Raw genomic sequence first — 15,128 nt, 5'->3', positions numbered from 1 at the left:
ACCTTTAAACTCACCTCACCTGCCAGACAACTTTCTGAGAAAGAGCAACTAGCTCATTGTAACACTGAAACAATTTGTAGCACAAAACATTGTTTTCAAAAACCCCTACATAAATGAACCATTGCATTTTCTCTGGTCGGTTGGTATTTTCAGCACAGAAATAGAAGGAGCAGCTTGGAAAGAATGATAGGTGCATGTAGAAGTAAAAAGTTAACTAGCTCACATCTACTTAAAGCAGGAGCATCCAGCCTAGGAGTGCAACAGCAGGGCAGAAAAAGGCTGTGATGTACACAGGTGTATCCAACAGCATACGGTGTCTGCAGTATTTCAGCACACATACTGACTCTTACTAATTTTTTTCACAGAGCTACTTGCAACCTGGAAGTTTCCAGAGGTACAACAGTGAGTGCAGCTAAGACAGGGAGCATCCAAGTGGCCGAGATGTCCCAAGGGAGGCTTGGCTGGGCTCCTCCATATCAAACTGATCCGAGATGTCAGGTATGTCTGTGCCCACGTTCCTTGCTCTCACTTTCCTCACCTGTAACAATGTTATTTTTAGAAAATCCAAGTGGACCAACTCCACAGACACATTTGTATTTTGATGTTCAACATATAAGGCTTCCAAAATTTTCTCCTTCTTGTAGGAACCAATGAGATCCAAGACTTCTCCACCACTCTGGTGGACACAGAAAGAGCTAAAATAAAACATTCTGCTAAAGCCAGGAAAAAGAGTAGGAAATGCAAGAGCATGAAGGTCTCAGCTGAGCTGTACAAGCAGCAAGATAACAAAAATGTGATAGCTTGCCAACACGACCCTGGAGGAGGATGGTCCCAGAAATACATGGGGGCTGGATTCACAGAACAGGAGACAAACACGCCAAGGGTAGGAGCTGGAGGATGGCCAATACAGAAGCTGGCACAGACGCAGCAATGAGTAGAGTAGCACATTAACGGGGGATATTCCCCACTGGGGATCCCAGAGGTGTGTGGACCACTCACCCAGGCACCAGCAGGGGAAGAGTAGGAAGGACATTGGTCCTAGCCTGCAGAGACCACCACTACCATATCTCTAAAAGCAAAGGGGAAAACCTGGCAGAAAGGGCTTCCTGCCCATGCCAACAGCACACCAGCACTCAACACCACAATGGACAACAGCCAGTAGCTCCCCAACACCTCAGGCACTGGCCAGTCCACTGAGAAAGCCTCCTCCTGAGCAAGATGGCATGCCAGCTCCCTGGATGGCTAGCAGGTACACTGCCACACTGCACAGGCTGCTTCCAGCACCGGGGTGCCACCTTCCCACTCCCCAAGTCCACAGAGAGCCCCATCCTATGTGTCAGGTAACATGTGAGCCTGTGTTTCTGCCAAGAGTGGAGCAGGAGGTGGCCAAGCAGAGTTACAGTTAGAGCCTGTTACAGTCTGTATTTAACCCCTGTGAACAAGGAAAATCCCCATCACCAACATGAAGAAAGCATGGCCAGTCCCTCGAGAGCAGGGAAAGCAGGGAGGCCACACTCTGGCATGAAGTGAGAGGAAGGAAAGGGAAAAATGGTTTACTTTACACAAATGCCTATGCGGGAGGTAAAAGCAGATAACAAGAGAGCTGATGTGTGTTGCTTTTTATCTCAGTCTACAGGACAGGAAAGGGACATGCTTGATTTACAGCTCCTTTCATCACTGAACTATCTAAAAAGGCAACAGGCAAGAAACCTAGCTGGCCTCAAGCTGCTGCAGAATCTGTCAGCTCCTGCCATCACACACACAGGGATCAGACAAACAAGTTTTGTCCAGGTAGCACAGACCCTGCCTGAACAGTCACCCTACCCACACTCCAACAAGGCACAGCTGCAGAAGAGGGAGGATAAGTTTCACTCCCAAACATCCCAAGGAAGACAGGATGCAGCCATGGGCTATCATCAAATAGGAGATGAGATCCACTGGGATTCTGCTCTTTCGAAGAAAAACCTGAGCCATTCCTTCTGTTAGGCCAGGCTGTAGATTGTTTGCAAAACCAAACATTAAAGGCCTCGACCTCAGTAAAGAGAAACAGCACTTCTCAAGGCTATACCTACTGTCAGCATGTACACCACAATCCTGGCTGCTATCTTGTCTGCATAATCAAGAAATTATTTACTTTTCTCATAGTACAGGCAAAAGGAACAGGATCTGATGAGTGTACTGTAAAAACTCTTGCCCCACCACCTCCTACCAGCAACTCTGCAGTGTTCAGGGCATATAACAAAAGCAGATAAATTTGCCTGTGTGTTATACGTGTATCACCACAGAGTTCTTTAGGAAAATGATACTAAGCTCAGGCTAATAGGTTACAACTGCATCAAAAGTTACATTTCTGTTCCAAAGGTGAAAGCAGCATCTAGCCATTACTACAAATAGGATTTGGGGAGAAAGCACTATGTTCACAACCACTGTGGACTCTTCAGAAACTTAACCCAGGTTCAAAGCATAACTTTGCATTAAAGTTCCCTTATGGAGTGCCTTCAAATGGCTGAAAAAATGATCATGTCAGGGGCTCAAAGCAAAGCTGGCAAACTGGAGGCAGCCAGATCGTTAGGTGTTTAAGGCATGAGAGTGGCTGCCCTTACAAGAGTGATCAGAGCAGCAGCAAAGAGCAGTACTAGAAAAGAACTGAACAACTCTGAGAAGAAAGAGAAACAGTCTTGCTTTTGGCAACTCAAAATGTTTGTCTACTCATCCTTCCTAATCACATGCAAGTAATCTAGATGAGTTAATTTTCTCCTGCTTAGTGCCAGGAAATGAGTCAAAATGGTTTAACAAAAATAGCAAAAAGGAAAAAAAAAAATCCCACTTTTTATCCAGCTAACCAAAGCTGGAACGTGTTCTTTTGGCCTCCTGAAATAAAGTTGATAGCATTTTTCCCAGAACCATACTCAGGGGACCCACCCTCTAAGTTATTAGGGTTGATAAGCCAAGTTCTAGAGATCCTTTTTGTCCACCTTATATCAGTTGAACAAATGTAACAATAAAAAGCACAGCAGTTACTCCAGTCCCCTAATGATGCCCACCTAAAAGAAGATAACATCTTCTGTCATAACAGTTCAGTGTCCTTGGTTTTGTACTGTCAACAGCGTCAGAGAGAGGGATAAATGAACAGAAAGCCCCATCAGGATATCCTGTCATTCAGTTAGGAAGGGTTTATTCAGCTTCGCAGTGAAAACTTTTGGCAAATACCCTGCATTTTGGAATTCTTCCTGCCTGCAGGCAAGCTCCCCATGCTGTATCCTTCACTCATTTTCCTTCAGGAAGACAGGATTCCTCTTAAACTATTTGCCTAAGAATGAAGAAGAAATAGCACTTAATAAAAACCCATCACTTTCTGTCAGAATTTTAGTTCTCATGTCTAGAGGCCTCTGAAGGAAAAAAACCAAGTTCTTCACAATGGAAAAAAATCTAGTTTTACTCTTCTTGACTTTTTTGGCTGCAGTGAAACTGTGCTTGACATCACAAGTCCCAGATGAGGTAAGAAGCAGCTTTTTATTTAAGTAATGAACTATTATATGTCTGTATTCAACTATAGGGCTGGGGGTTATTTCGCTGTTGTAGACAGAATAGTTATCAGATACTGCATCTTCTAGAACAACCTGCTTTAACAGTTACTGATGCATATGACACTGAATTATAAACTAAAAGCTCTGTAATTCAGCCCTCTGAAATGACAGAAATGTGTCTGTTTATTCCACATGAGAATTTGGCTCAAAGGATATGTCATGAGTACACTGGAAAAGTCTCTTAAAAATGACAAATGTGGCAAAAGACTAGTCAACACACTCATCAAAAGCAACAAAAGAAAACCGTTAGAATTTCTGATAAGTCATAAGAAAACAGAAATTTTTCCATAGTGAAAATTAACAACTCTATGAACCACAAGGAGGAAAAGCTTACTTCCTCGGGTCTGGGGAAATTCTAAGGAATTGAGCTATTGGAAGTAATTGTACAAAGTTACTGATGTAAGTAAAAGGTTTGTAGACTTCAGGGGAAGTGGTGCATCTGTCATTACAAGTCCCGTGGAACTGTGAAATTTCACAAAATCTGGTTTTGCCACCTTCACAGAAAGGCAGAAAGACTTGGGCTACAAATCTGAACCAGGAGTTCAACAGTGAGATATTGACTCATTTCAACTGCCTCCCAACGACAGGGAGAAGGGGGGGGGGGGGAGAAGGAAGCCACTTAGCTGTGTGTGTTTGTTTGCTTGATTGGTTGGGGTTTTTAAATGTAAAAAGACTTTGAAAAGTACAAACAGGTGCTGGGAAATGTGTTAAACTTGTTCTGTCTCCAAAAAGAAAGAGCCACTAACAAATCCCCTTTCATTTTCCCTAACAGCAAAAGGGGAAAATGAGGAAATGGGAGATAGTGGAAATAACCTTACCATTCTAAAAAAAAAAAAAATATTTTATAACTGGTAGAAAGGAAAGGGTATTATGTATTTTTATTTAGATTTTACCTTTTCAAAATATCTTTGAATTTTCTTGTTCCAAAAATGAAATTTTTGCACGGTGTCTTTTCAATAGCAACTTCGGCATTAAGATAATTTCAACAACTCCTACCAACAGCTTTTTCACTTCTGAACCTGAATATCCTACAAGCCCAGCAGTTTATTCACCCTCAGACTCTTAACAGCTTACCCTGAGCAACTGTAAGGAGCAGGGCTTCAGTAGCTTACTTGGTTAAAGACTCAAAAAAATCAGCCAACTCTCTGAGTTTATGATTCTTCAACATTAACAGTACTGATTTCACTTAGTGGAAATGCTCACAGGAGTTAAGGCATCCAGACTGCATGTTTGTACTGTGTTGGTTCTTACTCTGGTGCATGAGTCATCTCTCATTAAGGACAGGCTGTTAAGGTTGTTGAGCACCAGGGTTTTGAAAGGCTTGAAGCATTCAAGCTTCTTCATGTTGGTGCCTCGTGAGGTGGCTTTGGATGGAAAGCAAGGTGCTGAGATGTTCTGGCTTGAGTTTGTGAGAGTCACCCTAGATCTGAAGCCCAAAACACAAGGTCAGTTCAGTGTACCATCAGTGCCAGGCTCTGCTGAGAGGGCAGGGAGGCTGCTCAATTGTCCCAGCCTGGCACTGGTCCCCACTGCTTTGCGAAGTGTCTGATCAAGCTGTATCCACATTACACCTATATCTGGAGAAAGGTCTTTATTTAATGCATCTTCACAATTGTGAGTGATTTCACTACCCAAATACTCAAATGTTACCCAAACCAGATTTCAATACCACATTTATAAAGACTGAAATTTGACAGCTAAGTAGATGTTGCAAAGTACTTATAACTGGGTGATAACTACTAACTGGAGTCCCTTAGAGCTCATGAAACTTAATCTCCTTACAAGGATCTGTGATACAGCCTCACAATCCTCACTACTGATATCTGCTGGTATCACAAATATTGAAGGAAGAATGACTAACAAGGGGTGAAACTCCTGGTGTGAGGGCTTCATCCAGGACTACCAGGCTGTGGCACATGTAGAAAACCTGACCTTTCAGAGGGAGCGTGCAGGCCCCATTTTTGCACACAGACAGGCAAACATCTGATTCCCAACATCTGATGCTACCCATCCATGTGGGTTATCAGCACACTAGGCAAGCTTTGAAGGAAAGCAGGGGGATGGCCCAAGAACTGGGAAACAGGAGTCATAGCAGGGAATTCAAGAAATGCTATTTAAGTGCCCAAAGAAAATGTACTTTGATCTCAGACTGTAAGCATTCACAGGAAAGGAAGAGTAAACTCTGTGACAGAACTGATTCCTACCTGTTGTGGAAAGAGAAATATCTGGAGACTGATGCAAAACCATTACAGAGAAATTATGACAGAAGCAACATATTAATTTGTTTCTCCACAACTGACCAATTCCAAATCAAGTGAATGCTTTCTAGAAGATCTTGTTGTTCAAATGAAATTTCATGCAAGAAGCTCCATTATCCTGTGTTACATTCTTCTGGTGTAATTGTCTTTCCAGGTTTACAATCTGGGAAACTACTTAAAACATCCACAGACAGCTATTAACATACATAAATATTTTCAAATGGGTGATGCTGCTCTACACGCTTACATGCACAGTGGGCAAGTACAACTTTTCAGGATAAACATTAAGCATTTCCTCACATTGGCCTGGTAATGATTCAAATATTATCCTAATTGACTACTGAACTGTTTCACTGAAATCCTATTCAGAGAGTTAATTTCAATGCTATTGTGTCAGATAGGAAGTCTCTCATGGCCAATATTGCTTAGGTGAGTTAAGACCACCTAAATAGGTCCATACATAGAGAACAGTGGAAAAATGGTTATATTGGAACAGAAAATTGAGCACTACACAGTATGTTCTCTACAAGAATGATTTCACTTACTACTTTTTGTTGGGTTTTAGTGACTGTATTGTGCATTAGATTATTTCTCACCATTTTTCCAGCCCCTACCATTCTGTGATTTGTGAATTATAAACTTATTTCTACAAATACTCACCAGGAAGAAAGATGATGAAGTCAGCATTTGATGGAGTCCAGCAAAGACTTTTTGCTTTAAAATCGGTTGGCTGTTTTAGTACTAGGAAACAGACACTATTTTTGGTATCTAAACATTTTTAAATCTATGATTTCTACAGTCACAAAATGCAAAGCCACCACTGTGACAATACTCTAAGCCTTTTCTCCTTTTTGCCACCTTCTCAAATAATTTATCAGATTTGCATTCTTGAAAATGGGACCTCCACAGCAAAGGGCCTGAGCCCTTGGCATTTGAGCTGGAGGACTACAGCCATGTTTCCCAAGCTGGACTTGTTCCTTCCATGGATTTCTCTAATGAAAAAAAACGAGGAGGCTGCTCTTCTCTGGGTACTCTGGTGGGGTCAGCTTCTACCAGAGTTGGATGCAAAGCTACACATGGTTCTTTTATGCCAATTTGAAAATATGAGCCATAGTCCTTTAGTTCAGTACAGTAGTGGTGACAATATGAAACCTGCGTCTGAGAGGAACAGAGGTTTATGCTGTGCTCTGTGTGCAGAGATACAAGCAACTTTATCCACCCCTTATGCTGAGCTTTTCCACTGAATGCACTTGCTGGCACTTGTCTTCCTCCATCATACTGTGGGGTTTGCAAGACAACTTCAGAACTAACATTCCATAGGCTGAAATTCTCTCAGTAACCTGGCTTTTAACTCTGCTGAACTTAGCATTTGTCAGTAAAGATTCCTAGGAGAAATACAACACATAAAAGTCTTTATCCTGCAGTGGATGGACATATTTTGTGCAGACAAGACTACTGCAATGATCTAATATGTGGTCTGTTACCTTGTTTAACTCCAGAGCATGGAGCTCCTGATGAAATGGGTAGGGATTGTGGCTATGAGACAAAGCTGAGTTAAATTTGCCACTTTTCAGCAATGCCACTGAAGGCAGAGCTAAGCCAACTCAGAACTTTTTCCATCTTTTTAATTAATCTTCTCTTATTACAGATGAAGAAGCAATGTGATCAAAAGCTGCTCATTCGAATGAAAACTGAATGTGTACCATGTTCTTTAAACTTCAATACCCGGTGCCCTGCTGGTTACACCAAAATTACCAATGGGACTGGGATACCAGACTGCAGGTATCTCTTCTGCCAGAGCTTTTCCCTGTGAATAATGCTCTTCACAAATTAGAAAATGTTAACTCATATTACAGATGTTCTATTCTATGCAATTTTATTAATGAATATTTACAAATGCCTTCACCAACTCCAGAAGTTAAGCTTCAGAGTACTCCAAGTCTAAAGTTAATCAGTAAAAGTTAAATGGTATGAGGAAAATAAACATTGCTGTCAATGGCCTATCAGATTTTCTTTTGAGTGATATCAAAAAATCTGAAACACTTGTTATAAATAATATTAAATGTTATAAAACCACTTTATTTTGCATACTTGTTATTAATTATACATAAATATCGTATTATTCATATATTATCATATAAATTGCATTTGTGTATCATTCATACCACATATTATCATATAAACCCCAGATTTTTCAAACTGCCAGACTGGGGAGGTGTAGGAGGTGAAAGGCAGGAACAAATACCTCAAAACAAATTTGAAATCTTGCCTTTCAGATTTAAAAAAAAAAAAAAAAATGAAAAAAAAGTATTTTAGGGAAAATGTAACTGGGTTGAGCTTACTTACAGCATTTAATGACCCTTCATATTATATAATTTTTAAAATACTACTTCAAATCAAAACTTAGAAAAAACTGTTGTGTTTAGGTTGCATAAATGAAAAAAAAAAAAAAATGCCGTGCAAAAGGAACAGTTCCAAGGATCTTTATAGACCTTGATGTGCAATATGTGTTTTAACAAAGGAAAAAAAACAGATCAATACAACTAAATTTAAAATACTCGTATGACACTGAAAGGAGAATAGGAGCGTAAGAATTTAATTTTTCCCCATAGGAGGCTTTTTGGTACTTTAAAGCAATTCTTAAAACAAAGCAATTGTTAAAACTTCTTTTCCACAGGTATTATCTAGAAATCAAAACACACACACTTTCTTTTCTGGGATGTCGGCATCATTGTACGAAGGAATTTGAACAACCTGAGTGCTGCAAGGGGCACTGGGGCCCAGACTGCTTGGGTAAGCTCTTTTTTTCTTTTTCTTTTGGTAGGATTTGAGTGGAAGTAAGTCAGTGGGTTTTCTTTTTTTCAGAAACTATTGCCATGAGAAGTATGCTCTTCAGCACTTATTATAGAAGTAGAAATAGAGAGCAGGTTTCAGCCAAAACTTAGATTTGGAGGAAAACATATTCAAAGTTTCATTTGAAAACAAAAATTTATAGAAAAATTTAAAAACCTCAGGGAAATCACTTGGGCTTGAGAGCTTCAAAAGAAATCATTTGACTCCATGCCTTTTCATTTGAGAATATCTCCACAATGGATTTTAAAATCTAAAATTTTCAAGCCACAAATTTAAATGTTTCACTTAAGGTCAAAAATATCCTCATCTAACTCTGCATTTCCAGATCTCATTAATTATTTACTTTCTGATGCAAAAAGGGTCTTTTCTTTCGACTCAACTTGAAACAGTTTTTCCCTCCAAGGTTTTTGAACATCCAGTGAATGCTAAAGGCCATTACTGAAGTAAGGGTAATCAGTAGTGCCTCTCCTCCCATTGCCACTTCCTCAGGAAAAGCATTTCAGCATCTCCACAAGTGCATCAAATCTCAGGGTACTGAAGTGGGCATCAAAGCACAGAGGAAATGTCCCTGCCCCAAAAGAATATTTCCTCCTCTAGTTAGCAGGGTCAAGGTCTGGTTCAATGTCTGTGAAGTCCTTTTGTCCACAAAATAGATAAGAGAGTTATTTCAGCATGGCTCAGGCTATGACTTAAATATTTCTCTACTCAAGCAAAATCGTCAAAATCCAACTTTCAGCTACTTCTATAGCGAAGTAGAGGTGAATAGCTTGGTATGTAATGTGTATTCCTGTCTACTGAAGATAACCACCTACACGATGATTTAACATTTTTCCAGCAAATGCAGCCTAAGTGCCTCTTAGCAGGACGGCAACAGAGATGTGATTGTTATCCCATACTTCAGGGTGCTCTGGGAGGCAGCACAAGGGGCATCAGTATTTCTAGAGAGGGGTAGACCTTGCTGCCCCTGAGTCCTGCCTGTACCATGCAGGAGTCTGCAGAGGCAATGAAAACCCTCTTCCTTTTGACAAACTTTGTGGCCCCAAGAAGCAAAGAATCAAGGTCTCAGCATTGTTTCTGTTGTCATCTGGAGGAAGAAAATAGCTCTTTCTATTATCTCAATCTCTCTAAGAATATATGGCATGCCTTGGAATGCTTGGAGGAAAGCCGGTCCTTCCTGAGGCCAGAGAAAAATCCCTGACTGGGTTTACTTCACATTTAGCATCTGATGATGATGACAAAATGAGGCCTTTAATAGCACTCTGACTTCCTTAAATGATAGCACACAGTGAAACACACAATGTCAAATTATGTGGTTCAAAATACATCTTTACAAGTTTTAGCCACTGCTTCAGCCTGCAGGGAATCAGGCAAAGAGAAGTCATCATGAGCCTGCACTTGAAAACACTTGGAAAGTGCTGAATTAAAGTCTATGACCAAAATAAATAAATAAATAAAATCTGATAGCTTTAAGCTCTTTTAGCCTAAATATAAAGATTTAGCCTTCGTACTCTGACAGCTGTAAGAGCTAAGCAGAAGCACCTGTTTCTCACTTCTTTTCAAAAAACATTCTCAACAAAAGCAAAGTTCTCACTTCTCCCCAGCACTGGGATGGCAGCAGGTGACTGTGCCCATGTCCCAGAACTGCCTCCTGCAGTTCTGCTGACCAGGGGGAAGTGCTGGTTAGGAAGACAAATTACAACAATATGGTAATTTGCTAAACTTCTGAAAAAGCTGTCCTTTGGTGGTGGTATCAAAAGAAGAGACAGGAATAGTGAAGACAAGGGGAACTGTAATGAATGCCAAAAAAAAAAAAAAAAAAAAAAAAAAAAGGGGGGGAAAAAAACAAAACTCTTTTTTCAGCAATTTTAAAGTATCTTTTCCTAGAAATTATACCATAAACTCTGAATTTTCTCTATCTTTACACATTCAGTAAAAGCATCAGTGTAGGTAGAATTGTCTCCTTTCAGAGCAAATATTAAACAGTTTGCATCTCTGTCAGTTGTAAAGGTGAAACTTAGCCATCACAAAGTAGCCAGAAAACAAGATTCACTAAAGTTACTTTAAAGATTAAAGTATATGTGTTTTTTATTTTACCTCATTTCTGGTTATTTCATCTCAATTCTTACTACATCTTTTTATTTCAGCATGAGATAAACTGCACTAAAACTTTCATCTTTAAATCTATTGTTTTTTTTCCTGAGAATCTCACTACAAAAAACCTCACAGACTCATCAATAAAGAATAAATTAAGAAACAGCATCAGACAGGTATAAAGCCAAAGCCTTCAGTAAAATTAGGTGTATACACATACACATCCACTTACTTGCTCATTGCTCTGTCCAAATCAAATTAATTTCCATGAAAATGTCACTTAAACAGTCTAAATCAGGATTAAGTTACTCAGTGGGAGCATAAATCCAATGCTGCCCATCTCTACCCACACAGAATAAACTGAGGCTAAAAGCAATAAATCTACCAGTAAGGTACAGTAGAGAACCTCTGAGTGCAGTAGCAGCTTGATACATTTAAATACCACCTGCATCAGGATTATGGTCCATAATGGGAACTCTAATTACAGGCAGGAAGGGCTTATGGAAAGGAGTTAATAAATCATTTCCATGGAGAGGCTGCACAACTATAAAAAATTAGGGTATCTCTACAAGCGGAAAAACCTGGCAGAATAATCTAACTAAAAATTACTGTACCTGTAGGCAACTTTTCAGTAAAAATTTGAATAATGAAAAATTTAAGACAAAATTTAAAATGTTTTGATTTGGAAATAGAGTCATTGTTTCTTATCCTCTTCTGCTGGCTGAGGTTTTTGTTCAGACTCGGTCTCACCTCATATATCCCTGCCTGTAACCATGGGTTTAGCACCAGAGGACCTGAAGAGCATAGTACAATTTTGGCACACGAGTTTTACTAGTGACCACAGCTCATTGGGCAGAGTGGCTTACGAGATACCGAAATTTCACAATTTCCAAGATCATTTGAATCTAATATCACAGTCCTATTGGATGTGGTGAGGAAAAGGGAAATCTTCCCAGATAAAGCAAATGCAACTTGTGGAGAAAAGAAAAAGGCTCATTTAAATTTCAACTTAGCACCAAATATAATTCTGGCAGCAACTTTTCAATCAGAGTTTTATTAATATACAGAAGAAGTTGTCACGGGAACTCTGCATTTATCAAAAAAGCTAACAGTTTAGAGTCTCTGCAGATAGAGGTGGATCAGCAGGGGCAAAATCAATATGATACTTTAGAATGAGAAAACTATTTTTTGTGCAATCTTTTGATTACAGTCACTTGCTTAATATCCCAGACTAGAGAGGGTGATGGTCTCCTCATGATTTGGACAGCTGCAAGACAGCAACCATCACTCAAGGTCCCTGTCTAGCTCCAAAACCTGCAGCCTTTCAAAGTCGTCACCCCTAATGTGCAAGGGGAAGATAAGGGTCAGAGTGAGCTGTTTGATGGCTTAAATGTTTTCTTTTCTAGCTTGTCCTGGAGGAGCTGCATCACCATGCAACAGGAGAGGTCACTGCTCCCAGGGCATAAACGGGGATGGAACATGCACTTGTCAGGTAGGTCCTTTCTTTCAAATGAAAAACAAAACTATAACTATACATAGTTATACACATGCTTTATACATATACAAAAACACTATAAAAGCTCTGCTAAGAAATGGCATGTACTATATTGTACAAATACAGTAAAGGAAAGTATTTCATAAATAACAGAGATAATCTGTTTGGAGTACATTTTTTCACTTGATTCACATTAATCTTCACATTATTATTTCTACAGACTAGAACACGTTTGGGTGAAATTATATAAGCTCTTGCATCTTGCCTTCCTGAAACAGGCATCTTGAGTTCCTCTTTTAGAGTATGCTGTACCATATGAATTTTTGCCCTAATTAGAAAGTATTTATACTTGGGACTATACTCTCAACACAGTGTTCCTTTGCTGGGAGTACAAAGTGTAGTGCTTAATAACTTCAGCCAAAAAGGTTTTAAAAATAAATAGATAGATAGATAGATAGATAGATAGATAGATAGATAGATAAATACAGTCAGGTTCCTCTTTTCTACCTTCCCCTCTGCTGGTTAATTTTTGTATTACATCAAAACCACTTCTAGGAACATGCAAAAAAAAAAGACAGCAAGAAGTAGTCAGAAAATACAACCTAACAATTGTAAGAATGATTTGGGCCTTGGGCTTGATTACTGTACTTTATTGTTAACTTGATATTCAAAATATCTGAAGTGTAAGATCTAAAAATTATTTTTAAAAAAGGCAAAGAGAGGGGAGAAAGTTATTAAAAAGACAATGTTTGTTAGATTGCAGTAGTCATTTCTGATTTGCTGATTGCATTTTTCATGTTATTTTCTTTTGGCAGCTAAAGATGCTATTTTCAGGCTGCTAAGTATATATCTATCTGTATAGAGATAGATGAGAAATTAAGTTTTGATTTCCATTCTGTAATTCACAGAAAGGGTTTGGTGGGACAGCCTGTGAAAAATGTGCTGAAGATAATATATTTGGCCCTTACTGCACATCGGGTAAGTTTGAGCTTTCTTTGTTGAAGAGGAGAAAAGAAGGTGAGTGAAAGTTTTATTCAGATACTAAGTAATCACAGTGAAATGGTAGAGGGCCTAAGTGTTTCCCATCAGGAGCTGCTGTCTGCTTCAGGGAGCACAGCAGGGAAAGAAAAAAGACAGCTGCTCAATTCCATACTCACAGTGAGGCTGGACAGAAAACAGGCAGCTGCTCAGTTCCTTATTCACAGTGAGGCTGGATTCAACTCAGGACTCTATGGGCAACACTCTCAGCATAGTGCTACAAAAATACCTTCACCTAGTCTTGGATATCTTTGTTCTAGCCAACAGTCAAATAAATTAGGGATTAGGATCATTAGTGTGTTCCTGCAGGTATGCCGCCCTGTTAGACAATTACTGTTTATCCACTTTTCACTCCAAGCTGTAGATTTGCATTTATTTGATCTAAATACAGGAGGCTGTTATGGTACTCAAAATATTGGATGGGAACATGAGAAGTGCATAATTTATAGTCGCTTACAGTGTTTTGGTATGGTTTTCAAATACATCTACAAACTGGACCATGAAATACTCATGTGGTATTTAAATCAGTATATCTCACCCCAAGAAAAAGCCATTTTGAATCAAGCCAAAAGTCCTTTTAGCCTAGAATCCCATATTGGAAACAACTAGTTGATATCTAGGGAAAAAGTAGAAGCAAGCAGAGATTGCATTCAAATTGTAGTGTTCGAAGGCTCCTCCTGAATCTATGCTCCACAAACTATCTACCTTGTTTCTGAGCCAAAATTGCTTTTGCTCTCCACAGTATTTTGTGTCAGGGAGATCCATAATTCAGTCAAAAGTGTGAAAAAGCATGGGTTTGGTTTAAGTTTTGGGTTTGCACTGGTAGAAAATTTCATTGGTTGGCCATACTTGTATTAGCAGAAGTGGGACATTGAGAGAAGGATCAGAACTATGTTCACTATTTAAAATGTATACACATATCACAAGTGTATATATTTGTATAAGATTTTCCAGTTTTGCCTGCTTCTTACTGATTTCTACTATTTTGTTTACCTTCCTGACCCCTACTGAGCATTAAACCAACAAACCAGAAAACTGCACGAAAAAAAAAGTATTAAAAACCATCTCTTTCTTAAAGTGGTAACAGTTTACCTCAAAGTAAAACTGTTTGGGTTCCCTCAATCTACATAATGTTACATCTAAAAGGAGTCACAAATGTTCTTAATTTAAATAACCTGTGTTGGCCTTTCTACACTAATCCTACACCATTGCTCAGTCAAAGGCCCTTTTTCCACCAGCTGTCCACTGGATGCCAGTATTGGTACACAGAAACATAATTCAGCCAACATTTTCATGAAAATAGGGTACTTGAATGAATTTAATATTGTAAATGTAATTATTTTCCAAGAAGCTACCAGAGGACTCAACTGCATATTAATTTAAGCAATGTTTTACACTTCAGCTTTCAGATATTTGAGCTCCTCCAAGTTTTCTAAGCACATATAAATATTGTGCGTTTGTAACTAACAGCTTTTCAGCAATGCCTTGGACATTGATGTGTTTTATACTAAGACTACTAACATATGTAGAATGTTACTAATTAATTAGTGTAGGTGATTTGCATGAACACAGGAAATGTTTGTAAAGGGTGGAAAATACACTACATCACTGCAGCTTACACACAGAGTCAGCAATACAACTCTGTACATCTTAGATGCTTTTCCAAATGTAACTGTAAAGGACCTTTTCAAAAAGCATCAGTACCATAAGTGAAACAATTATGACAATAAAGCTTTTGAAGTGTGCTTAAGGATTCAAAAAACACTTATAAAAAGGACTCATAGTTGCCCGGACTCTGAATGTGGC

At 39.1% G+C, this 15,128-nt stretch overlaps 1 protein-coding gene across 1 annotated transcript in view; it reads left to right on the top strand.

Annotated features, from left to right (window-relative positions):
• Positions 1 to 491: 491 nt before the first annotated feature.
• LOC103781959 (stabilin-2-like) overlaps positions 492 to 15,128 on the top strand; it is a gene marked incomplete at its 3' end in the record, with an annotated part of 31,720 nt that continues 17,083 nt past the window's right edge. Inside the window, exons 1-6 of the mRNA XM_008949688.1 lie at positions 492 to 498; positions 645 to 883; positions 7,494 to 7,627; positions 8,523 to 8,638; positions 12,196 to 12,285; positions 13,197 to 13,262. Coding sequence (XP_008947936.1) covers positions 492 to 498; positions 645 to 883; positions 7,494 to 7,627; positions 8,523 to 8,638; positions 12,196 to 12,285; positions 13,197 to 13,262 — 652 coding nt within the window. The remainder of the gene's footprint in view (positions 499 to 644; positions 884 to 7,493; positions 7,628 to 8,522; positions 8,639 to 12,195; positions 12,286 to 13,196; positions 13,263 to 15,128) is intronic.

Source organism: Merops nubicus, unplaced genomic scaffold (genome assembly GCF_000691845.1).
Source record: "Merops nubicus isolate BGI_N331 unplaced genomic scaffold, ASM69184v1 scaffold38421, whole genome shotgun sequence".
Taxonomy (NCBI): Eukaryota; Metazoa; Chordata; class Aves; order Coraciiformes; family Meropidae; genus Merops; species Merops nubicus.
Note: the sequence above shows the minus strand (reverse complement) of the source record. Positions and strands in the feature narration are given on the sequence as shown.